General features: G+C 39.1%; 1 protein-coding gene across 5 annotated transcripts in view; it reads right to left on the reverse strand.

Moving 5' to 3' along the window:
• The window catches only part of PRDM5 (PR/SET domain 5), a 64,486-nt gene that overhangs the window by 31,432 nt on the left and 5,269 nt on the right, over nt 1-27,785 (reverse strand). For 2 of the 5 annotated variants that reach the window (XR_014851553.1, XM_085057801.1), the window contains exons 3-11: nt 21,377-21,499; nt 15,181-15,364; nt 14,277-14,451; nt 13,451-13,543; nt 13,062-13,183; nt 10,896-10,975; nt 7,324-7,408; nt 5,879-6,036; nt 828-921 (exon numbers count right to left, since the gene is read on the reverse strand). Coding sequence is in view for 4 of the 5 variants with exons in the window: in XM_085057801.1 (XP_084913927.1) it covers nt 828-921; nt 5,879-6,036; nt 7,324-7,408; nt 10,896-10,975; nt 13,062-13,183; nt 13,451-13,543; nt 14,277-14,451; nt 15,181-15,364; nt 21,377-21,499 (1,114 nt within the window). In the remaining variant the exon portion in view is untranslated. Of the gene's footprint in view, nt 1-827; nt 922-2,359; nt 2,452-5,878; nt 6,037-7,323; nt 7,409-10,895; nt 10,976-13,061; nt 13,184-13,450; nt 13,544-14,276; nt 14,452-15,180; nt 15,365-21,376; nt 21,500-27,785 lie in introns of all 5 variants that reach the window. The other 3 variants (XM_085057805.1, XM_085057802.1, XM_085057804.1) reach the window with 3 other exon arrangements.

Genomic DNA, 27,785 nt, shown 5'->3' on the forward strand with positions numbered 1-27,785 from the left:
ATTACAACATGCAATGCTTTAAAAAATTGCAGAAGCTTTGAAAGATAATTGTAAAAGAACAAACTAAACATGCCAACCCAGTAACTCATCTAACAGAAACAGTCATGCAGGATTAAAAAAGTAAAGATTAATGGTTTTCTTAGTTATGCCAATGTGAATATTCCCCAAAACAAAGTACTGTCTTTTAAGCTACAAGGATTTTAGATCACAACTGTTTTCTCAAATCTAAGTTGCTGATGTTCAAAGGGTTGAATGGTAGTCCAGGGCTCTGCAAATATTAAAGATGGAGAAAATTCCACCAAAAATGAATCTTCACACAGTCAGTTTAAAAAAAAAAAAAGGACAAAACACCAAGAAAAGCTACTCATGAGGGAAAATGGCCACAGAATTTCTCTGAGCTCCTCTTGTTCTGTCAGAGGCATTAAAACATGTGCCTAGACTGGCACAGGAGAGACAATCTCAGCATCATGCTCTAAACTAGATTACCTACAAAAGCTGATGAAGTCACCAACTTATTTCTGTTTCCATTTGTCCTTTCTTAAAATGGAGGTAACACCACCACACTTAATGCAGAAATAAATCTCTTGTCATCAGACCTCAAATCACTGCTAGATTTTCTACAGTGTATTTTGATTTTCATTTAAGTGCATTTAAAGGCAAGGTTTGAATTCGGCTCTGAATTTTCTAACTCCCTGGGGTTAGAGTAGAATTTTTGTAACAGTTTCAGACACCAAGTTGTACCCTGGTGTAAGGTGCCCCATGTCTGTTTTTCCCAGTCCAATGTGAGATATGAGGAAGCTGGTTTTGTTCTCTGACTTTGCACTTACTGTTATGGATTAACAGATGTCTTTGCAGTGAGAAGGGAGTTCGGAACAAGGCTTTGCATTCCTCACACTGGAACGGCCTCTCTTCAGAATGGGTCTGTGGATGTAAGACTACATGTCAGAGGAAAGGGTCATGGAAATCAATTAGTTGTCATTGCAGTAATTACAGCTAATTTTCTAGACTGGACTCAGGAGGGGATATCAGAACTGGAAACATCAGAGGATGAAGAACTAAAGTAACCATTCTGCTATTATTCAGAATGCTGAAAGCGAGCACAGCAGCTATGGAATAACTGTGCCTTCCCAGTCCTCACAAGTGTCATGTGAGGTGTGCATGTAAACAGAAACAAAAACACAGAATAACTATGGAAAATACGAACAAGCTCAGCTACACTACTTCAGCTGTACTAACACTGGCCTGTAATACTTACTAATGTGAACAAATGCTTTAAAATTAAACACACACAAACCCCTTTTTTCTCAGTTAAGTTTCAAGGTAAAACTAATCTCATTTTCATGACAGTATCTAAAATTTGGCAAAGAAAACTTCTCAAATCATGAGACTACTTTGATATATAGCTTCTTTTATTTAAAAAATACCAAAACCCCAAAACACTAGAAAAAAAGCCATGGAAGCAACAGTACCAAGATTTTTGTTGGCTGTAGAAAAATTCATTGTAGCTGAAAAACAGTCTCAAAGCTATGAATAAAATAAAATGCTAAGCTTGGATGAATCTCCCAGACCACAGAGTTGCTGAAGGAAATTTCTTTTCTGGAGCTTGGGAAACACCCAGCTTTATTTTACTTTTATAAGTTCCAAAGCACTTTCTCTGTGTCCTGGTGTTATTAACAGCTGTCCCAGTGTAGATAATAAGCTGTACTGATTAATGTACTATATACCCAATTACCTACTATTTTTGCAAAGGAAAGCAGGTTTTTAAAGCATCAGTATCCAAATACTTTATTAGCTCACAGGGACCATACTAGAAGCTGCAGTGCCCAGAGGACAAGGGGATGGACAGTAAGTGTTTTATAATATGCAGGAAATTAGGTAAATTAGTTAATTACTAAGGGCAAATACAAGCATAGTACACATATATATGATCTATTTCTGCTATTCAGAATACCACACAACTGCTCCTGCCACCCCTTTCACCAAGAGGGAAAAGGGGGCAGTGGGAGGCAGCATCGTTATTGCGATGTTGGCTGAGGGACTTGAACTCCGTTTGATTTTAACACCAATGTCCTCTCACACACACACAGTACCAAAACACGAGTGTACTGCAATGGTATACAGAGGTCTTGGATTCAAAATCTATTCCTTGACCTCAGCCTATGTCACTGAAAGCAACAAGGCAACTGGAGAGCCATCTGATGTGTGGAATACATCTCATGTTCCTTGCAATCTGCTGCATGTTCCAGCCCAGACTCTACGGGTTCCCATCACAGTTGGCAATAATCGATACTCTGCTCAGCCCCCTTGGCAGTGAGGCCAAGGATTGACAGGACATGAAGAGACTGAACTGCCTTCTCACCTCAACAGGGGGTTCCTCCAGAACAGGGTTGGGACACATTGACGAGACACTGTGGGGAAGCTCGCAGTGCTGCTGTCTGTGCTGTACCTGTTCTGTGGATAAATAGAAGGGTTCAGTCTCCAGAGCTGTCAATCTGGCACCTTTCGCAAGCGCGACTTCATGCTGCTTATTTAAAAAATGCCCTCTTTTAGAACACTCACCACGTGACAGTTCTGAAGAACACAGCCATTTGTACAGAACTCCTCCTTAGCATCTCCTTTAGAGCTCTTCTCATCTTTTAATCAAAATACACAGATTCATCTGCACATCTTAACTTCACTAGGAAGAAAATCACCTAACTAGACATACCCACATTCAAGGGTACACAGATCATCCCAGCAACTGAGGAGGAGCTCTTATGGAGGGCTTCATGGCAGTCTTTCCTACCACAGCATCTGTGAAGGCTTAACCCAAGCCCAAGGCTACTTATTCCCAACAGATCAACTGATGGAATACAGTTGTTTCAAATCATTATGCTCCCCAGGACCAAACAACCCTGGATTAGCCATAAACCCTTTAAAATCCTGTGTCTGATGATCTATTTCTGCTGACTGCCATATCCTCGTATTTTGTTCTCTGAACTCATCCTCTATACATCGTAACGAAGGAGCAGATGGAGCAAATCACCTCCTGCACAGAGGTGATCTGCATTACATGGCTCAGAACATGCACCCTCATCCAATCTAACCTGCATGAAAGGTGACTACTTTTATCTGTAGCACAATCCCACACTACATTTGCCTCTTCATTTCAGATACTGTTCTCTTGCTGTGTCACAGAAATGGAACCATATTCTTCACACGATCATTTAGTCACAGTGAGAGCTTTTGCAGAGGACGTCTGAGCTGGTTCCATGTCCCAGAACACTTCCCAGCCTTTGAATCTAAGCAAGTGGCAACGCCAGCTTGTCCATGCACCTACACAGAGCAGTGCAGCACCTGTTTGCAGGGGCAGCAGATCAGAAAGGCACCACAGTTCCTGCCTCAGCTCTAAGAGAACAAAAAGGGCTGGGTTCACACCCCAATGCTCCACTGAACAGAGCAGTTATACTCTTGGCAACTCCAGTTTCACTGAGTTTCACTGAGAGTGTATCTCCAGTTGCACTGAGTTTCACTGAGAGTGTATCTCTCAGTGAAATCCTCCCGTGAAATTTGAGGAACTAATCTCCTTCTGCACTTTTGAAATGACCCAACAGACACCCACATCTGAAAGATGTTTAAAACCACATGTTTTGGCAGCCATTTTTATTCTGAGACTTCCAACATGAAATCAGCTTTAAAAAACCCACACAGGGATCAGAGAAACAACAGCAACAAGTTTCCATCTACAAGCCAAATCAAGAATTCAAAGGCACAAAATGTACCTGTATTCTCTTATATATAAAAAACATGTAAGCATGCTGTAAAATCCAAAGGTTTTTTAAAGCATGCTGCTATCAAACTTAAAGGAGTGTTTTCTGGTAAATGCTGTTGATTAAGTGTTTTTTACTACTACACACCCATCATCCCTACTGCAGCTTTCTATGCTCCCTGCTACTAGCTCAGTAACCTAATCCTGAAACCCAGAAAAGCACCCTGAAATTATCTAGAGTTCAACTTCTCTTCTTCCAAAACAAAAAACCTAGGAGGACATATTAATGCAAACACACATCTAAAAATCATTAAAAACCCAAGCTGAAGAAATATATAGAAGTATGGTACACAATAAAGTTTTACATATACACTGTGCCTGGATCAACATTCCTGTGGACAAGCAAGAGAACTATTGTCCTCTTTGCCTAGGCATAGTGCAGCCTTCTCAAAATCATGGCACTCAAAGCTATTTTGGCATCCCAAACCACTACATCCTTGAGCTGTATGTCACAACTGGCTTCTGCTCACACACATACAGTCCCCTCTCTGCTGTCTGCTACCTCTCCTCCTGTTGTTTCCTCAATGGAGAGAGAAGTGTCTAAAAAAAGCAACTGAGGTCATCTATGTCAGTCTCCAGTCTCTCATGTTCACCTCTTCACTCAGCAAATGAATTTAGAGACCTACACATGGATGGGTGAAGAGTCACAGCTGTTTGGATAATCTTTATGCAAACACAGGAACAAGTTTCCCTCAATATAGAAGTGAGTTGATTTACAGCCAGTACTAGGTGCAAACAGGTCCAGGAAACCAGCATTACAACATGCTTTACGGAATTCCATCAAAATTAGGTACCTAATAAAGCTGCCTAAATTTTAGTATTTTTCCCATGAAGTGGAGCCTCTAATTCTTGCCTATGCTAGTGGTGCTGCTGCTTTAAATACAGAATTAGGTCAAAGTGTTTACTCCTTCATACTTAATCCTGAAGTCCATTTTCAACCCAAACTCCCTACCAGCCATCAGTGGCAAATTACCATCAGGAAACATGTAAAAAGCATTAGTTTGAAATACAGAGGTATCTTTCTAGATAATGTTTTATGTATTTCCCTCAGATTATATCCAATTTGAAAGATTCTGTCCCATTTTCCTAAAGTCTACAATATAAAATATAACGTATGGGAACTAATCTTGTCCTTCAGCAGGCTACTGCATGCCTTCTGTTTTAGACAGTCATCACCATTTCATCCTGTGAGAGGCATTATTATTGCTCTTGCATGATTTATGGCTGGAAGTGCAAAAAGATGGTGCAAAGATCCTGTGCCAAATTCCCAGATGGAATATAACATGAGCCACACTGAGAAACACTTGTATGTATGCCTATATCAGGGGGGGGTTGAGGGGGGGTTTTTTGTTGTTGTTGGATTTTTTTGTTGGTTTGGTTTTTTGTTTGTTTTTCGTTTTTTACAGTCTTGTAATTCTGAAACAGCAGTCCTGGATAGAGCCTTGCCAATAAAAATATAAGCCTAGGTTAAAACTAATGACAGGCATTACAGAAATGAGGCCAAGCAGATTTGAGCTTCAATCAACAGAGGCAGAGCATCCCTTTGTGAGCCTATTTTTCAGGTAGTTTCTTCTGATGTTAATATGTGAACACTGCACCAAAGCATCTGCTGCTAAGTCCAACAATGACTGCAAGAGGACTACACATAATTTTATCCAATTACACTATAAAAAATGTATTTGAAGACATCTGAAAATCAGTAACATTTATTTAGTAACCTAGTACTTAAAAAAAACAAAAAAACACCACCAAAACAAAGAAAGAAAAAAAACACCAAAACCAAAAAACTCAAAATGGATTTGATGTTTTTAACCAAGCAATTGTGCTCAAAAAAGTTAAATAAGCAGAAGTAAAGCACACTTCTGCTTATTTAACTTTTTTGTTTACTAAAACTGATTCAGCTTTTAGAGGTTTTGGATATAACAAGGAACACTACAACTACATTCTCCAATACTTTAATCCCATGTTTATAAGCATGGCAGAGCTTAACGATGAACCACTTAAAAGAAAAAAAAAATCTGCAAATCTGAGGCTGGCAGACCTGTAAACAACAACAGCAGAGTGTTTTACCTTCTTGTGATTCTTGTAAACATTTCTGTGGGCAAATCCCTTTCCACAAAGCTTGCATTTATAAGGTTTATCTTCACTGTGTATTATTTTGTGTGCAGTCACTTGATCAAGTCGTTTGAAGGACTTATTGCAAACCTCGCAGGTGTAGGGGCGTTTTTCTGCAGAAAATGAGTGGGGGACATTTAATCTCCTGTTTATACAGGGGGAGAAGATGAAAGGCAGAGACAGTCATCTCCTCAGAGAGATTTCTGCAATTAAGTCAACCCAATTAAGATTAAACCAATTAGAAAGACATCTAATGCCCTTTATGTTAGACAGTTAAGTCACTTCACAAAAGATGAGCCATGGTGTATCTCAAGAAATTGGCACATTCTTTGCAATACTCATTGCTAAAACTAAACTCTGATTAATTAGCTTAAATCAAAAGAGAATGACTTCAAAGAGGAAAACTGTGTTTCCAGATTACAAATGTGAAAGAGGGCATGACAGTTTAAATGTTTTAAAACTTAATTAACAATATACATATTAGCTTCCAAAACTAAAAGTTCCTATGCAAAATGCCTTTATGCTTCAACTGGTGACTGCAACCTAACTAGCCTAATGCTTATCCAAAAGTGTCAAAAGAAAGCCAGGAGCCTCTGAGATACAGATTACATTAGAAGAAATGAGCTTTTGGTGTGGACTGACACCAAGAAAATCAACTGTAAGCCCGTGAAGCTGTAAAATCCTGCATTTGTTCAAATGCTAATGCATTTGACAGAACAATACTTGTGTTTCGATTGCGTTGCCTCATGTTTCTAATCGCACGTGCAAGAGACAGAAAATGCTGGATTGCAGTGACCAGAAATCCTGGCACAGCCAATTTGTGCCATACTGCCACCCTACAGATGGGACACCCCCTGCTCACAGTGACCAGTGCCGGCAGAGGACGGGCACAAGGGAATGTTTGTGGGTGGTACACGGCCATGAGCTGCTCTCCTCTGACCAGAAGCTGTGAGCCCACTAACACATACACAGACAAACAGGAAAACACTCGTACATGTATCAAGTACTGCCAACAGCACACCCCAGCTCCCAGCCTCTTCTATGCAGCATAAAACCTCAACCACTGGTTTTTCACCTCCTCTCTAAGCTGTGTAGCAATCTTTTGCCCCATCTGTGTAGCAATCTTTCGCCCAGCTCACTGACCTCATCTACACCAGCTAACACAACAAAAGAGCTCGACAAGGCAGCAATAGGAAGAAGACTACAGCACTTCACTGGATTTTTGGAAGGCTTGGAAAGGCTGGCTTAGATAGTCTCCTTGGAACCTGATATTGGCGTGCCCAGCCCAGAACAACACAGATTTCATCAAGCCTTCTGTAAAAAATTAATTCCTGTGAAACTCAACATCCATTAAATACCTATCCACACACATACAGCTCTGTGTTACTTCTGCACATTACCTGAATGAGTTATCATATGGCGTTTTAGCTGGTTCGCCGAAATGAATTTTTTGTCACATTCTTGACACTCAAAGATCTCATGGACCTGCAAAATGAGTGTTTAATGGTAATTAAATGTCTGTCTGAAACAAGACCATACTTCTTGCATATACAGAAATTATTCCCTAGTAAATATAACTATTAATTAGCCAGTAGCTGTATTATATTAATATAGACATTAATATTCTGTGATTTCCCCCTTGCTCACCCCTTCCTGAAAAATACCATCTCCCAAAAAATAAAAATTCATAACTGCAAACAAAAAATTATCATTACAACTATACTACAAGTTTATATAACCTGTGCTTCTAACTAACTAACAGATCCATTTAAAGTATCATTATTAGGAAAGTATTAAAAAATGCAGAATAACTTAGCAGAACATCAGTAAGACACATGTAAAAATAACACAGAAACCACTTCATAGCTTCTGTGAAAATTTAAAAAAAAAAGTACAATCAAACCCTTGCAGGATTGTTTCTCTTAAAAGCTTTTAGAGGCTAGACAGGGGAGGGGCAGCATTGTCTCAAACTACAAATGCAGTATTTTCAACACTGCAGCGCATACCAGCATCTAGGACTAAATGCTGGAAAAATACAAGGCAGTTGAGAGCAGCTTTGGGTAAACAAAAAATAAAGATCGCCCAGTAGAACAAAACCATGTTCAGTGTTGAATAAAGAGGTCAGAAATAAACCCAAAAGGGATGCTTGGCACTGGCAGGCAAAAAAAGGGGGCCAGGGATTGGAAATAAGAGGATGTTTAAGTGTGACTCTACTCAGAACAATTTTGCAGGAAGTCACACTCTACAAAGTTTTAAAACTTCAGAAAGACTTGGGAGTTTTTTATATACACTCTCCAACTCAGACCAAAGTAGGATCGACCTTGATTTAGGTCCCTTGTTTCCAGCAGACAGCATACAGCTGAATGAACTGTACATATTCATGTAAGAAATCTGCTAAGAAATCCAGAAAGCCACCAGCACAAATGACACACAACCCTGTATTTCCAAAGTCAAAAAAGCCTTACTGCCCTACACTCAAAGGTGTCCTTAAACTTCTTTCTTAACAGGAGGATGAGCTGCTTTACCACTGAAGAAACATGCTTACAGTAAGAGTGAGAAGCTCAGCCCACAGCTGTATAGCCAGGAAGAGAGATACTCTCCCAGTCTACCTACAAGCACTGGAAGTGCAGCGCTATCAACTCTGACTGGGAAAAGAAATCAGCAGCCCCTGGGATTTATTTGAATGTTCTTCCCTTTCCATTACAGAACTGTAGAGCAACATGGAGAGGCCTGGGAAACTGTGCTATTCACATGTACCTGCTCAGTTTAAATGTAAGTTCCTGTGAACAATTTAAATCCAAAACATGAGATCCTTCTGTTAAAAGGAGTAATTTAGCAGGAATCTGCACCAGCGAAGATTAACAGTCCCCTCACTTGCCTGCTCATTATTATCACTGTTGAGTGATTTAACTTCATATTTTACTCAAACTTCAGAACTATCAGATTCCAGTTCAAATGGTGCTTTATTTGTTCGACCAGGGGACACCAAAGCTTGCAGAAAGGAAATCTTGCAACAAACCTTTTCATTCTATTACCCTGTCTTCTGTGGCTCCTGCACAGAATTTCTTGAGTTGTGCTGCTGGGAATTTAATTTTTTTATACTATTATACCACTTAGCAGCCCAAATTAGGGACTCCTATAAATATAAGACAGAAGGTAGCTGGAGGATAAGAGAAAAGAGAACTGGTGGATATACACAATCCTACATTTCCTTGAATTTACTGAGATAAAATTTTAAAAAACTCCACAAAACAACCAAGGCATGCCACCAAAAATTAGCATGGTACAAGCAGCAGTCTGGATGATGACAGCAAAGTTTAATTGTGAATGGCTAAGGAAGGGCTTATCTTTAGACACTTAAGGCACAGGCAGTGCACAAGACACACAAAGCTAAAAATGAGTTTAAATCAAAGATGACATGAAAGCTACAGATTGGAATGCATGTCTTCAGAAAGTAAACATATGTCTATCTCCACAAAGAGCCACCCTCTTTACCTCCTTTCTCTGCATTTGTCAACTTCTTTCTGTAATTTGGGCTCATTTTCTGTTATACTTGACTTTTCTACTCTCTAATTTATTTCTTTACATTGAAACTGGTAGGGGGAAAAATCTTTTTCTTCCAGTTTCATCTACTATTTTCTTACTGGTTTTATTGCCAGTACAAGTATTTTTGGTAATGCTTATGATTCCTGCCCCACTTCCTACAAAAGAAAATAAATTCAGGCAAACAAACAGCATGATTATCACTGTGTGCCATCTCCTTTACTATCTGATGTAGGTGTGTAAATCTGGAATACCCATCTTCTGGATATTTTAAAAGAAAAGCCAATCAAGAAGAATGAATTAACTTTTACACCCAAAATCTTCACAGTGATTCTTAAGGTAAGTGCTCATCTGACATGATCAGGGATATTTGAGAAGCTTGTCAGCATGTCAGAACGTCTGCACAGAATTACAACTACTGGAACAGAACAAACGTTTCAATAAGATGGACACACTAACCAGGGTATTTTGCATTTTCACGGCCTGATGCGTAAAACCTGTGCCAATGTGTAAAGCTTGTAATTATATGTGGCAAGGCACACTATGATAACAAAATAGAGCCCTATTAGAAAAGAAATGCAGGGCATACTAACACAAGCAAGGAGCAAAACAAATTAAAAAGGAGGGGTCCCACCATTTCATTTGCAGAAACATATTTTAATTGATATCATTTATATCCTCAATGGATTCAAGTTATAACCAGGGCATTATTAAAGACTTACAGGTAATCTGATAAACAGTACAATGTAGCTTTTGACAAAAACTGATTCTCCTGGGTTTTAGTGATTTATCAAATTAATCTTCAAGGCACTTCCTTTGGGTATAATGGACTCAGGATCTCACATTCATGGTCTATCTGTATTTCTACATGAATACCCTTATTTGCAAAAAATGCTTTTCCAACTGTTAACTCCTCCTGTTCTGGTTATAAAATATTACGTACATAAACAAAAAGACATTAAAAATTTGGGGTTGAGGAGGAATTTTTTTTACTACTGCATAACAACAGTACAAACTCCTGTGATCTGTATGTCAAAAAGCAGTAAGAAAATTACTGTGGTTTATACAAAAATGGAAGGCTCACGAACCTCTTTTATGGTCTGTATGTATGCTGTGATTACATAATGCACTTTAGATTTAGCTTGACGTTTAAGAGTGCTGAAGAACAGCAGGCAACTCTGACTTAATGTTGCAGCGGACAAACATATTAGCATTTGCTAATGGATGCATGAAAACTTTAGGAAGATACTTGGTTTAACCAAGTGTGATTACAAAAATAACTACCCACACTAAAACAGGTTGGCTTTGTAACCATGAAAGAGATTACTCAAAGGCTTGCATTACAGCAGCTTTCAAGTGACCTACGCAGCATAGCCTCACATCTCAGGGAAGTCAGTGCCTGCTGTGAGTCAGCCTTCATCTTACTGACCTTTCGATGCTCCTGGAGATTTGTTGCTGAGGAACATTTCTTACTGCACACTGAACACATCAGCTTCTTCCTAGAATTTCCTGAAACAGAAACAAAATACCACCAACATCTTAAAGAGGAAGTACTAAGAAAGAACCTAAATATTTCCACTGAGCCTGGAACTTTTCACAGGTCATTTAACTGACATAAGATTTTTACATTTATATCCCATCTTCAAAGTGCTCCGTATCAGAAGCTCTCTGTGGGTGTCCAACAAACCAGTTACTGATGGAATGCAAATTAAGAAAACCAGAACAACAAAGAAAAAAATCCCTTCAAATAGATGTTATCCTACATCACCAATCCCACACGAAGAGCACAATTCACAACTGAGTACAGCTCACTTGGCAACTGAACAGTTTGTATCTTCTAGAAATCAGCACATGAGGTAGTGCAGAAATGACAAAAAAGATCTCAGCCTTAAGTCAAAACCACCATTTCCCATCTTTGTTTATTTAGAAAGCATTAAGCATCCTACCATCCATAAAATAATGTATCGTTAATGGTCTTTAACTGAACAAAACAGGGAAATTCTAGTAGCACCAGCTCATGAACTCAAATCTTGTCTATAATGCAAATTATAAAAAAAGCTATAGGTCAGCTACCAGACATATTTTTCTTCCCTTTTCACAGCTGTTTTAAAAAGTCACAGACCATTTAATTGAGTTTATCTTTTACTTACCTTTAAAGATCCATTTTAGTAACCCACTGAGCTATTCTATTGCAAGACAAACCCACCATAAACTTAATTCTTTGTTTATAATTTAAGATGCCTAGGTAAAATACATTGATACTACACTGAACAGCAAAAAGATTAGAAAAGTAAGAAGTTATAAAACTTATAACAAGTATTTATATACACAAATAAACACCTAATACAGGAATACACCTTGTCCTTCAACTCAGGACATTAAATGAGCCTTTTCAGAGGATACAAAGGTGACAGAGAGTACCTGTTCACAGATTAGCATAACGAATAACACACAACAATTCCTTCCACCTTCCCTTGCCTCCAAGTAACACAAGGCAGAAAGGAATTACAGAACTGCCCCTAAACAGTAGAAGGTTCTTTTCCCTCCTACACTGACACCGGTTGTGACTGCTATGACTCCCAACTGGTAAAATAAAAGCTCTGCTCATTGTGCCAGCAGAGAAAAAATGTCCTTCAGGCATGTGTTCTCAGTCACGTCTGGCGTGATTAAAGGGAACTGTGGAATTCATAAACCAATACATAACTGACAAAAGCTAAGCCTAAAAATAACAGCGCTCATGGATGAAAAAAATTCTTACTGACACCAAAAAAAGGAGGTAATTTTTTGTAAGAATGATTACAGAAGGGCTTCTGTACTCTGCAAGAATCTGGCAGGAGAAAGAGACTGAAAATCTTAAAAATCATCTCAGTGCTGTCAACATCAACGAAAGACTGTCTTCTGTGCACTCTGGAATTCTGCTGTCCCCACACATTATGATCTTCCATTAGCATGGAGAGGGGACACTGAGAGAGAGAGAGAGCAGAAGGCCAGGACTGAGATCTGCATTTTAGACCTGAGAGCAGTATTTTGCCCTTTCATGAGAAGACAGTGAAGTTTGAGTGAAAACTATTGATTCACAGCATGCAGATATGAAAACACTAGGGCCTAAGAGGACCAGTGGATGGTCTAGTCTGGCTTCCTGCACAACAGAGACCATGGGATTTTATGCAACACCCTTATCAAACCTAATCAGTTGATTAGGCAAAGAAAAGACACCCTACTGTGCCCTGAGAATACAAAAACATCAGGAACTCACCACATCCTGTAGCAGTTTGTGCCAGTGGCTGATTTTCCTCCCTACTGAAACATTTTACTTCATCTACTCTCAGCCTAGTTTAAGCTTCTCAAGATTCCTATTACATTTTCTGCAGGAGACTAATGATTCATCTGGTGTACAGTAATTTCTCCCTGGGAGAGGAGGAATAGTTAGTCTTGCAATTAGTCACTGCTTAATTTTCTATTTGATCTTCTATCAAGTAGAAGATTTGATAATCTTCTATTAAGGAAGAAAGTAATGTTTTCTCTGATTCGCAAATTTAAGGCTAGGAACACGTCAGAGGGATTTTTTCCAAAGAAACATTAAACTCTTTCTTACCACTGTGAACATTTTCTTTGTGTTTTTTCAGGGCATCCTTGCTTTTGAACCTCTTCCCACAGCTATCTGCCTTGCAGATGAACCTGGCATCCCCTCTGCATGCCTCCTTGTGCTGCTCATAACTACATGGGATAACACATAGAGGAAAAAAGCCCCACATCAGGCAGTATCTCCAGAAACCAGAGCCATAGCAAGTAATCAGAGCTGAACACATGCTGCACTGCAGAGTTCCAAGGCCATCTCATGCATTACTTACAGCAGACAGGAATGAAAGCATTTGAGTCCTTCCCCTGTTAGGATTCCCAAACACTACCAAGCTTTTGGAAAGCTAACATGCAAAGGGAGGCCAGCAAGGACATGACAGCAGTCCTGTAACTCGGACACAAAACCTCGATTCTGAGCTGAAGGGAGTATTGCAAACAGAGCACTGGAAACTTCTTGAGGAGTCTCCTGGGCTGATCTTCTCTGTGCACTGAAGGACACTAAAAGACAAATAATGGAAAAAAATCGAAGTAAGGGCAACATTCTACAACTCACACAGGCTTGCAGTAGCTAAAAACATACATACAGCTTTACAAAACGTAGGTAAACAATCTGTAATTAAACGTATAATAACAAGTAAAATACCTGTTAAACTGCAAGAAAATACACACATAATCAACACAAGACAAAACCAGTTATGTTTCTGTACAGAAGCATATTTCTAAGATATATGACTTTAGTGACAAAACTGCATAGTTACACTCTTAAGAACAGTAAGGGTGTGTTCTTAAATCTCACATCTTTCATGTTTCTATTTTTTGTTTCCATCACCCAAATATTTAATTAAGCAAACATGAAGCACTGGCTTTCCTTTTTTTTCACTTGAATCTTACTTTAGTTCTGCATCAATATCCAAAGTTTGAAAATTACACCTCATAAAACTACTAAATATTCCACTGATGGAGACCAGTAACTGCACCAAACTGCTGTTCTGGTCTGCTCTACAGTGTATGACTTTAACACATAAAAACATTAGCAACATTTTTGCTATTCCAACTGAAACCTCCAACAAATATGAGAAATTCACATATTAAAAGATTAAATTAAAAGGTAGGGGTACACATACAGAAGTATAAAAATTAAAGCTTAAACTGTGATTCCATCAAGACAAATAAATTATTGAATGAAATTGATTTAAATGATCTCTGAAAAAACACTCCTGTTTCTACTCACTGTCTTTGTAGAGCTTGTTTAACAGGGAATTTCTTTCCACAATTTCGGCACTTAAATTCCTTTTCCTCACTGGGTTTTTGGTGCAAAGTCTGAAGATGCTCAGCTAGGATCTCCTGGCTGGCAAAACTGGATTCACAGTTTGGGCATGCATGGTCTTGTTTACAGGTGAGGGGATCTGCATGATTGGAGGTAAAACCAGTAAAAGGAATTGTTTTCAGGATTTTTGGCCACATTAAGAGAGACACTCTGCCAGGAACAGATTATGCAAAATGGTGGCATGAAACTCACAAATAAACAATGTCTCTGGAAGGATTATAGACAGCCTATCTTAAACGGATTACCATCAGCATTACTGAAAATGGATGCAAAGTATTAAGACGGGTATGACTTGGATTGTTGGCCCATATTAGTCATTCAACTCAATTAGAACCTCAACTCAATTAGTCATTCATAAATTCAGCTTTATCTTTGATAAAGATGCTGAGAATTCCCCAGACAGCTCAGCTCACCTTCCTTTTCCTAGACATGTTACCTTAGGATTGGCTGAACAGCTTTATGAAAAGGTTTATTTCTCTCCCATCTCAGTAAGAAGGAATGTACCCCTCTTAGAGCAAAAACTTGGTGTTCATAAGCCTATGTGTCAGGTGAAACAACCTCTGTCTTTAGTTCAAAAATTAATGGTTACTGCTTAAGAAATCCAGGCTCACTCATTCACTCAGTAATTCATAGGACTGGCCACTCCTTATTAGGCAAAGAAGCTCAACTCAAACCCAAATAAAGACACAAAAATAATGCAAGAACTCAGATTTAACCCAGGGAACCTTCCAGTTACCCAGTCAATGTTCTCTTTCTTCATTACTACTTTCAAATTCTCAAGTTACCCTGTATTTTACATATTGCTCACCTGCAATTTTTTCACCAGCTGGTTGCACTTCTTTATTGTTGCCACTGTCATCTTCCTGCATAATAGTTACTTCCTCCTCCTCCTCCTCCTCCTCTTCTTCCATGTCACTGTCCAAGTACCCAATCAGAAGTTCTGTGTCTGTTTCTATATCTTCCACAGCCAGATAGAAAATATTTTCCCCTTCCTGTTGCAAACAGTAGGTAGAGGCAATAAATAATTATGTCAGAAAAAGAAAAATCTAGACACAAGTTAGAGACCCTGAACTAATGCTATCCTTCGACTGTGGAAGGGCTGGCTCCATTCCTTATGGAGCACAATGCTACAACAGCCTTGCTAAGACTTCTTTCACAGTGCGGCTGCATGGATATAGTGCATTTGTATTCTGCTGGTTTGGAAATATTCCCCTGCCTCACCTATGAGGCTTTTCCACTAATCCCTGTAGTTCAGGCCAAGGTGGAGGTGGCATTAACGTCCTCTCCTGCCCCATTCTACTTGAAAAGAACGTCAGGGCTTGAAAAAAAAGTATTTGAGTAGTAAAAAACCAGCAAAATCTAACCAACACAGTTTTATCTCTCTCTCCAGCTGACTGCACAAATTCTAGCACAGTTTTCTCAGCAGCCTGTTTACACAGTGTTACATTTTCTCTCTCTCTCTCCCTAAAATTCCCAGCCTTCTCCAACAGGCTTTTACCCCGGTCAGTTATCTTTACAACCAAATTAGCAGGCACATCTGGAACATGCGCTTCAAACCCTCTGCTGCTTTAAATAAGTGTAGATCCACAAAAGGCCAAAGGATCCAGCCCACATTCTGCACAACAGGACCAACTACATCATAATAAGCTCCAAACCTTCTTGATAATTCCTAAACAAGCTTCCAAATAGATGTATAACAACTCTGGGCTTTGACAAAACTTAAATTAAGTTCACAATGCTGGCACAGTGGGGTGTGGGGAGGAATCTGTACATCTATCCCCTAAACTGATATTCAGCGAGAAACTTTTTTTTTTCCCCCACATGTGAACCAACTGCTTTAGGTCCTACCCAAAGCACTGAAGGAGACTCATTTTTATGCAATGAAGACCCCCAAGTTCTGTCATAAATCTTAAAGCTCATCTGATTAACATCCAGAAAAGCTAACTCAATCTTCTTTACCCTGCATCTAGCCATATATTTTGTATCAAGCTTCGTTGAGCAAGGACAAGATGATGATTTTTAATTTTTGTAATATACTGAGATTAATTTCAACTGTCAACAGGGATGTAGCATTCCTTGAGCTGTAGAAGGTCTGCTGTATTTTACACAAGATACTGTCACACAAGAGTGAAACCTACTTAATTCAATAGACTTGATAGAGCTGCTGCTCTCAAGGATACACCACTTTTCTGTCCTTATCTCAACAGCAGCATTGGAAAACAAAAAAAATTATGGTTTTTTTTTTTCTCAAGATCTGTTCTGCAGTCCAGATATCTATCAGCATGACAACCTAACCTCTGCATACATCTACAAGTTGCTGGTTTTCGTATGTCTCTGTCAAGTGGCAGAGACCTTTTATTTACTAGTCTCAAGTCAAAACAAATCATGTACTGAAGCTCTTGACATAACGAAAAGGTCTTTCTACACTCAGTCTCTACACAGGATAAAACCACTGGGGTAAATCTCCAATACATCACTGTTTAGGACAACCTGATTCTAAAAGCGAGCCAACCTCATGAAGGGAAGCATATATCTATTACTAGCTCACCAAAAATAATAATGAAAAAAAATCAAAAATTAAGGATTTTGAAATTTGGAGGAAAAAAAAAAAAAAAGAAAGAGAAAGTCACTTATCCCAGGCAAAAACAAAGCCCCAGGTACTAAGAACTGTCAATGCTTGGGTGCTCCGGGTTGCATTTGCATTGGAAAGAAATTAGTTGGTGCCAGCCCAATCTAAACTCATTTCTGCTCCAAGGTTAATTTGTTTGCCTTTTCCTTCCAAGTAAATGCTAACAGTCAGGTATTCAGAGCACTAATTAATCAAGATATACCCACGATGTAGTAGCTCCTCAAGGCAGCATTCTGAGTGAAAGCAATGGAAGTTCTCCAGAAACCAAAAAAGAATTTACATCTCTCCCTCCACCAGCAGCACCTGCATGAATCACATTAATCGACATGCAAGCAGCCATAGTAAACACAGTAAAGAGTCTTTTGAATGATTGTAACAACCCTCCTGTTTCTAAGAACACACCTGCAGCCATTCCACCTGCCCATCCGCTCAGACCATGCTGGCTGTTTTCCTAACATTCACCTGTGGCAGACCACAATGATTCTTGGGAGAAAACTCCAAGTGCTCATCATGGTGGCACCACAACCTCCCTCCACAGTATTCCTAGTTTATTACTCCATCTTGTTTCCCTCACCCCTGCCTTCACTGTCATCTTTTACATTATAAGCCATACTGACCTGCCCAGCAAATACAGTTTTCTTGTTCTAACAGCCCTTGCTATCTCATTCTCACAACAGGCACCTCTTCTATGCAGATTCTTGGATTTTCCATACAGTTACACACCTTCACATGTGCTTTGTAAAAGTGAACAAGAGGTCACAGATAGCCCATCAAACTTTCATGCAAAAGCTTAGTACACCTATGTCACCACTCCTGAAAATTTAAAACACAGGAGGAGGAAGCAGCACACAGCCTTGTGTTACCTGAGGGAGTGCAGCACTTTTCCATCCTTCAGAGCTTGAGCAGCTGGCTCCAACCCAGCCTTCCTAATCCTTACCTGGTTTCCCTCTGTTCCCACAGAGGGTTACCCCACTTCGCTCTGTAACTGATTCCCTGGCAGCAAGCCAGCTCTTCGGCCTACCTGTTCTGCCAGTTCTCCTTGGCTACCTCTCCAAACCAGCACACTGCCTTTCCCAGTCCTTCCCTGCAGCTCCAGGATGGCAAGTTTGGCTGAGGTAAAACCAATATAGACAACATCTCTAAGGGCAGAAACCGCAATCCAGGAAATGCATGGAGATGCCTTCACACACATAACCCACACAACAGCCCAGAACTCAGATTATACCTCATCTAAAATATAGCACCTGAACCACACACAAAGGAGATCCAGAAGCCTCAGCTCTCTCTTGCCTGACCGATTCTTATACTGCTATATTGCATGGCAAGGTAGAAAATCTTTGAGACATGAATGGGAGACTACACAGAACACAAGGCTAAACTACTACAGCAATTCTGACATTTCTCCTGTGTTCTTAGACCACACTGCAGTTTTTAGTAATAGCTCCCAGTGAAGGCTAGAATACTTTTGCAGCTGAATATTCTGTATTCTGATAGGCTTTAAGGCACTAAAACACTCTGTGGTAAAATTGTGGTGGTTTTGATTGGCCCAAAACATCAGTGAAGTGTTTTGAACATCTAGGAGAAATTTGGACCCCTCAGAAGCTGTTCTAGTAGGCCTGGAGAGGTGCCTGAGGGGTGGGGTGTGGCACAAAGATGGCTCCTGTGTGTCCTGAGTGCAAGTTCTGGAAGTTTTTACATCAAGTCCAGCAGAGCCAATCTCTGATGGCTCTGAAGGTGATGGACATGCTGCCGGCCAAGTTTGGGCCAATTGGAGGTGCTGGTTACGCCTCTGTGAAAACATATTTAAGAAAAATTCAAAACAAAGCAGGCACGCACTTCTTTCACTTTGTAGTTGGAGGAGGAGGAGGTGGAGGTGAAAATATGTGAGGGAGAACAGCATGGAGATTGCCAAGGTCAGTGAAGAAGGGGGGAGAAAGAGGTGCTCCAGTGCTTCCGGCACTGGAGCTGAAACTTTCTGCTAGCCATGGTGGAAGCTATGGGGGAGCCAGAAATTCCTCCTGCAGCCCATGGAGTCCATAAGGATGCAGAAATCCACCCACAGCTCTCTCCAGAGGAGGAGGTGGATGCCTGGAAAAGACTGTGAACCAGTGGGAGTCTCATCTAAGAGTTAAAACTGCAAAAGGCCTTGACTGGGAGAGAAAGGCCTTGCTCCTGGCATGGAAGCAGCCTGGCCTCAGCTTGGGAGAGTCTGCAAGGCACCTTATGGGCAAAAAGGCTCACGTTGCAGCAGAATTCGTGTGGGATGTTGCTTATGAGATTGGACCCATGCCAAAGAAGTTCCTAGAGGACTGTCTCTCATGGGAAAAGATCCCATGGCTAAGTAGAGACCCCTTCTCTTTGATTGGACTGACCAGAGAACCCCTCACCCTGCCTCCTGTCTGTGTGGCTGGTTTGGAAAGAGGGAAGGGGGGTGAGCAGAGAGACTGCTTCTTAAGAGGGTGGACGTAAGAGCAGAAAACTGTCTGGAGAGAGAGAGAAACAAGTAGAGTAAAGAGTATTTGTAGTAAAAGAATTGTAGTGATGAATAAATTTGAGAATCTGCTCTGTGGACTGAAAAGAGACCCTACACCCTGCCTCCCTACCTGGCTTGTGGATTGTAAAGGAGGAAAGAGGGTGAATACTATAGGTTCATAAGAGGGAGGGGGGAGTGAACAAAATAATGTATGAAAAGTTTATTTTTGCCTTGCATTTATCCTCCAATTCTGTTAGGTAATTAAATCACCTTTTTTGCAACTTAAGCTTGGAGCCTGGTTGCCCTCTTTTCGTGCATCCTCCTGGCAGTGTCTTGTCTCAAAATCCATGACAGAGGTAATGTAGGAAATTTTTATTTGTTTCTATCATTTTCCTTATAAAGAAGGCCACTGGGTATACACTGGATATTCCATTACAACTTCTATTCAGAAGTCCACGTCATTTAGTGGGAAGATAATGATGAACATTAATTGTTCCCACTGCTCCCTGCTGTGAACCTTACTTTGCATTTGTTATCCCTGCCCAATCCCACATTGATGAGGTGCTGACCACTGCCTCAAACATCTCATGGATGAGAGCTTTTCCTATATGGTACCATACGGAGGACAACAAATTTCTGCAGAAATTAAACTTTTGTTTTCTCGGCATGGAAGAATCAAATTTTTTTTGCCTGGCCTCAAAATAAACTGTAATTCTTTTGCCAGGGACCTGCAGGCTAATCTCTGGGGAGGAAAAAAAGTCATCTCATGATGAAAAAGCAGAATAATTTTAAGAAATGCCGATAAATAATTCTCCTTTTACTGATTGCTTGCAAATTTCTATTATACCAGCAAATACCTTAAGTTAGCCTGAAACAATATTTTGTAAAGTATACACTTTCAGAAAAAAAAAAACGACATAGTCATGTAATTCTTACTTATGTGGGAGTGGAAATTAATTTACTGTGAAACTGAGCTGTGAAAAAAAAAACCAAATAGCAAATTCCTTTAGTAATCTCCAAAAGAACAACAGCTGGAACCGGAAAAGCATCCCCATCCCTGTTGCATTCTGTAAAGTCACAAAATGCTTCCAAAAATGAGAGATTAAACAGACTAAGACTCTTCAGCTTGAGAAAAGAGCTGTCACGAGTGAAAGGATATAACAGAATTCTATAAAATCAAAGATGGCATAGAAAAATAAAGTAACTATTCACTGTTATACCAGACCTAGGGAATCAAGTGAAATTAAGAAGTGTCTAGAAGTACAACAGGAGCATATTTCAACATAATTAAAGCAGTGGAACTCATTAACACAGAGTGCTGCAAATGACAACTGCAAAAATGAAAAAATAAACTGGATAAACTCAAATCAACAGCAAAGACAAGAAAACTATTTTATTAATTTATCTTCAGGCACTACATGATCATCCTATCAGATAATTAGATTGTTCAATTCTCTGTTTTCTATTTAAGTATTTTCAGCACCATGCTTCCTTTCAAACCTGTCCCACTTTTATAGTAAATTATATAATATGCTATGTATATTATATAATAGTATTAATTATATTAAATTATAAAGCAAATGCCCAACTCTGCTTTACACACACCTAAGCCTATACCCAAGTTTAGCATGAAACACATAGAGGTCTCTAAATAATTAATCCTTAAACCTTTCAAATAGCATCAGATTCTAAGGGCCTCTTTGCTCTTTCATCCTACGACTCTTATTTATGGTATTATCTTAAGCACAAGAGTTTGCTTCCAAAAGGAAAGGAAGAAAAAGAAAAGGAGTTCACTACTTTCCTCAGATCTTGGCATTTTATTGCCGGAAATGAAGGCCAAAGAGGACATCAGATTAGTAAATCAGTAACAGGAAGGAAATGGTAGGAATCCACCAAATCTACCTGGATGGCTGCCAGGTTCTTCTGTTCCTGGGATGGAGCCTCGTGGACAAAACGCAGCCAGTTAGAATGGCGTGGGTTGCTGGCATCCAGGATGTAAAGGACTTCACCTTTGCTCCCACGAACCTGAAACATTAAAAAAGAAACCCAAGGAAAATTTAAAAAAGGACGTCCAGGTTTCATCCACTCAGTGAAAACACCACTTTAAACACAAGATACATCCATTTCCATGTCTAGGCCTTACTACAGATGCACGTAATTTCTACAATTGTGACAAAATTCCAGCTTACATTGAAAAAAATGAAGATAATGAAAATAAAAACTTAATACTAACCAAATCATTCTTTCCTCTCAAAACACAAAGACATACTGCTGTAAAAATACATCTGTCATTGCCAAAACCCGTTTGTTTCATTTTACATAATAGATCACTTGAATCTCCACTGATCCAGACAAAAGAGAGCCATGCAAAAAGGTCATACAACCACACTGTTACTTCCTGTGATTTATTTATATAATATTTATTATATATTTATATAATTTTCTATCTGTCAACAAGGAGTATCCAAAGCAGGTATTTCCTAAGAGCTGGGGAATTTGGCTATGTAAGATCAAAATTAGATTCTCTTCATGGCTTTGTATTTAAATTGCTCCCATTACTGCTATATTTGTTTCTAGTAGAATGCAATATCATATTTCTGCAGTATGACTGCTTCAATTACCTAAACATTTAGGATATTACTAGAAAGACAAGAACTGTATTCCATTACAATTATAGCTGGTGACAGCAAGTTGTCCTCAGATTAAGAAAAAAAATAATTACTTTAGTTCTGCAAACAAGTATTTTCAAAATTCATTACTGCTCTTTTGAAGGAAAAAGGACACACCATGAAAAGGTGCCAACATTCAAACTTTAAAAGCTATTACCTTCCAACACATGGATTAATCACAGTGAAAAGTGTCAAACCTACACACTGAAATACATCTGGAAAATATATTTTCTGACACTAAGCATTGCAGTGGTTTCCCAGAGAGGCTGTGGATGTCCCATCCCTGGAAGTGTTCAAGGCCAGATGGGATGGGGCCCTGAGCAACCTAATCTAGTGAGTGGCATCCCTGTCCCTGCCAGGAGGGTTGGAACTGAGTGATCTTTAAGGTCCCTTCCAACCCAAACCATTCTGTGATACTGTAATAATCACCCAGTTCTCACAGGCTTTGTGATTTAGCTACAAAAGTACAAGTTACAGGAGCCTACCATGGAGCTCCTATAAACACTTCCATCAGATCTTCAGTTGCAAAGAGAAACAATCCAGGCCCTATTATAAAAACTGTATGTTATAATATCTAACTTTTCATCAATTTTTCCTTATTTGCTTGATTCTTAAATTACATAAGAATAATTTCTATTTGCTTCAGTGATACACAATCATCTCAGTTATGCTTTCAGAGTGTCTGCTAATACATAAAGAGATGCCAAAAAGAAAGCAAAGCTGTAACACATAAGGAAACTATTGATAAAGAAATACAATAAATCCCTTAAAAACATTGTGCATTTTCTACTGCTTTTTTCACCTCATAAAGAAGTAATGCTGCACAGAATACACATACGTGAGCTTGAAAAGCCAAAAAAACTGCAAAAACACCATACTTAGCATGGACTAGACAGGTGACACATACCAATCCTTTTCTGGCTGCATGAATAGGGAGTTTCCTAAATTAACAACTCTATCTTTGAGCACCATGGCAGTGAATCCCAAACTCAGCATTTAAAGCCAACACCTAAAATGCATACACATACCCAAATTATGTGCCTCAAACTGAGGTGCCCAAGAACTACCTTCTTGAGAATCAACACAAAAGGTGTCACTGAACAAATTCAGTCAAATGCTTTCACAGAAAGATGAAACACCTGACATTCACTATCACCACACAGGGTGAAGTTCTGCCTCAAGGCCAATCAGGACAATTTGAATTATGCCACATTAACAAGCACCAGATCACCACAGAAGTGTTCAGGAAAAAACGTGACCCTGGTGGTTGTATAAGCTCCCCATAGGAAACACTACATAGGAGTAAATAACATCCAAGGCGCTGGCATTACCCATCAGCAACAGGCATCACTCCATCTGCCAGTCTTTTATGTTGCAATGAAATTATCCCCACATTTTCAAAATACATCCAAATTTGTCACTTATGCTACTTCAAAATGCTCACAAGTGCACTGCAAATGCTCTACCATGCACACCAGACAAGAGAAGAACAAAAAAAACCAAAACTTCACTTCAAGTAAGCAGATGGTTACCTTTGCTGAAGGCAATAAACTCACTGCCTGCTTTCTGGAAACCATTTCCTAAATATTTATAACTCGAAAAACCTATGTTCATCAAATAATCATGTAAAGAAAAGTACTATTTTCTGCATTGCTTTTTTTTATTAGCTGAAAATACAATTTTTAATAGCATAAAGCAGCTAGATGCAATACTTCTGCATCCTGAGTTTCAGACCTTCATCACAGGGCTCACTGCAGAGTATAAATTCAGATTTTAACATTGCTGGAGAAAGCATTAAAATACTTCCAGCAAAAGAAACCTGAGGCAGCAACTGCTGATTTGCTTACTCAGTAGGATGTCCTGGGACACAGACAGCATGTGATATTTCCTTCAGCCAAAACATACAGCAACAGTTTTCCATGTTACTGAAGCTCCTTCTGGTGCATGACATTACCTGACCTTGCCAGGGACAGAAGGGCACAGGAGGCTCACTGCTAGACTCCTGCTAACATTCTGTGGGGCTTCCAGGAGCAGGCTTGAACTTCCCTTTCTCTGGAACAATACCCAAATCTCCTTAAGCAAATTTTGTGTGATCTTCTACTCAAACTGGAATACAAACACCTCAGCCTAGCAACACATGCATTCCAACACCTTCCATATATCCCATAACTGAAGATGGGAGGTTAACACTCCCAGTTACTTTAAGGAGTAGATCCTTCTCATCACCAGAAGATCATTAATGTGTCTGTTTCAACAGTTACTCAAATTAATACAAAGTCATACACTTAATATGGATAAAGATTATTAAAACAAGTTTTAACACAGTTTATAAAAAATGTAGCTAAACAAACAAATTTATAACAATGACTACTTTGGACACCTATCTATCCCAGTTGGGAATAACTTAGCAAGATTGAAAATGTGGGACACAGACTTGCAGCTGAGATAGTGCACCAATTGCTGACTTGTGTAAAAGCTCAGATCATTTAAGAAATGAGAAAAACAAAAGCATTTCTGAAAATTAAACAAAGATTCACACAAAAACATTAAAAGCAAACAGTTTCCAAAGTCAACAGCATTTGAGGAATGACTGGGAAGATGGTTTTCATACCAAAAAAAATAAAGACTATATTGTTCAGATTTATATAACATTCACCTTCAGAGCAAAGACTGAGTTCATCAAATTAAGATTTATTTTATCACGAAACTGTGGACATAATTTGACTTGATATCTTGCATGTAAAAGCCTTCCTATGCCAGCAGCACACTTTACAGTCAAGTTATCAAAGGAAAAAGAAGAAAAAAAGAAGAAAGCCACCAAAACACACCAAGCTTAATGTGCTTGATTTCTTACACCTCAATCCTAAACACCACAGCTCTGATCTGAAGCTGGTTGCAGCCAATAGCAGATTTTCTGTTGCATTCACTAGTTTTCAGGCAGGCTTATTTAACTGAAAACAACTGTCACAGCAAAAGTGATGAGAGCTGAGTTAAGCAGTAGAAACGTAAGTTCATTGAATTTTCTTATATAAATAAACACAAACACTGGCTTCCATTGAAAGACTGATTTCTGATCTCTTTGGTTTTAATGTAACAATGAAGAAAACATGATCTTGGCAGATAGACAGAAACCCAACCTGAAAAATGCAACATTCAGCATTACATGGCATATTATGTTCCATCCAACCCTGACCAACATTTCTTCATGGTATGTCAGAGTATTTGAAGAAGGACTAAATCTTTCCAGCCCTCCCTGTTTTAACATTTGCCAAAGTCATCACCAGAAGTACATGCTTGCCACAATCCAATAGGAGCGAAATGAATTCCACTTTCTTGGTTAGGGATAATGAAGAAAAGGAACTGAACATATATAAAGAAATGAACTGATATCTTCCCTTTACAAAGGGACATCTGAGCCTTCAGAGCAAAAACATCTGTGAACTTTTAATACCTAAAGATTATTTCCTTCTTGCCTTTAAGCACTTGATCTTCCAGCAAATACAGTCCAAAGCTGCTATGCCAAGTTTACTAATACACACAAAGAAGCATTTAATTAAGGTGTTAATGGGATGCTAAGAGTAAGAACATAACTCCCAATTCATCACCAGCTACAAGCTGTGTCCTTCACTAGCACAACAGTCAGAGTTGGAGGATAACACAGAGGTGTTTTTTTAACAAAGAACAAAAAAGCTCAAAGCCATTTGGACATTTTCTTGGCTTTTTATTATCACTCCTAACTAAATGGTTACCACAGGTTTGTTTGCCTTTTATTTTTCTTTCACACCACTCAAAAATAAAACATTTCAGCTTGTAGCTCTTTACAAGGATAACAGCAAGATCAAGGATGTTTCCCATCCGCCCCACTTTCCTGGAATCTGTTGAATGAGCAAGTATAAACCTTTGAAATCTTCAAAACTATGCATGTTACAGGCAGAGTAATGGCATTCTGCTATGTTTAATTTAAAGAGAAACTCTAACATCTTCAGAACTTTACTGAACAAAAATCACTGGGCTCAATACATTCTTTGGGTCCCATGTTTTCCCCGAGACCAAAAGAAAACATAATGTGTGCAATTCTGTCTCAACGTGATGTCTTAAAGATGCCAACTCACAATGCTCGTCTCAGACAAAAGGGCTTGATCAGAACAAACCACATCACAGAGCACTGCTCTGCGCAACTAGAAATGCATGTGGCAAGCTTTTACTGTGAAGAATATTCCATAAAATTGAAGCCTGGATCACAAGGATCACATACAAGAAAAGAAATGTTGCACTAATGCCCATTTTTTCCCTTGACTTATAAAAAGCCTCTATTACTTAAGTCTTCTTTCTGAAGGTGTTCTCTCTGAAAACGCTTTTTTTTTTTACTGCCATCAGACTGTGACGTCAGGCTTTAGTGTGCCTTCCTCCTCCAACAGCCTTCAAATTAATTATTTTTAATATCTTTGGTACAGCTGACTACACACAAACTTGGCCAGTTTCTGTGTGTGCCTCCCACAGGCTCTGGAATAACCATCTACTTGGACTGTTCAAGTCTTACTGTCTGCATTCCTGGTCTCAATTTTCAACTTAAGACTACTCCCAGCATGATTCAAATTATATTATAAAGCTCACGTTCAGATCAACTTCAGTAAATATGAACAACCTGGGTTAAAACATTCAGGAAGTCATAAAATTTGGTATGCAGGAATCTTTTCAAGGCTCTCAAAATTAGGTTACAGTAAGGTACTATTTTAAAAGAGCTCATAAAACCCTCATTTTCTGATTTGCTGTCAATAGGGTCATAAGAGTGTCACAAGTAAATACATGAATTTGCCTTTTCTATCCTACAGAAACAGATAAATTTCATTTAAGCATCAGCAGTGAGGAATCTGGAAAATCAAACAGCTTTCCAACAAACTTAAAGATCTCATTACTGTAATCTCTTCTGAAAACCTTGTTCTAGCACAAGCATTTTACTGATTTAAAATAATCTGCAGAAACATCAGGAAGAGCCAAGTGAGCCAGGGCACATTAACATGTACTGTACTTGGCAAACATCTGTAATAAAAGGACATTGTACTGTTCTGTTTTCAGCTGAGAACAAAGAGGATGAAACTGATTACTGAGTACATGACCAAAGGGGAAAGGGAACAAATTGTTCATACCTCTTCTCAGGGAAAGGGCATTTTGGACACATCCCCAGATTAAAATAGACAAAAGAAAAGGGAAAGGGGGAAAACAGGGATTCACAGACTGGAGTTAACACTCACCTAGGAATATTGCACCACTCATGATATTTATACTGAGTTTGAGTTTAATAAGATGGGCTTTTAACATTCTCTCACTCATCCTTCTAGTGTGTGGAATCTATTTGTAGCTCTGCTAAGGCCACATCAATATTCTGCTCTCTTTATAAGCTGCTCAGTGATGTTAATGCTAGAGATTTTTCAAATGAACATGTATTTTGTGGGAAATGTACTGATAGTGCTTTAAGCCAGATGTCAAACATAAGCTTTTTTTGTACAGTGCCCCACAACATAAAAATAACAGTCCTTCTTCCGCCTCTAACCACAGAAAGCTGGAAAGGCAAGAAGTGAGCCCCCTCCTCCATGTAAAAGGGTACTAAATGTGCATTCAATAGAAACTGCTTGGGTGAGGAA

Source organism: Lichenostomus cassidix, chromosome 4 (genome assembly GCF_008360975.1).
Source record: "Lichenostomus cassidix isolate B80296 chromosome 4, HeHo_3.0, whole genome shotgun sequence".
NCBI lineage: Eukaryota > Metazoa > Chordata > Aves > Passeriformes > Meliphagidae > Lichenostomus > Lichenostomus cassidix.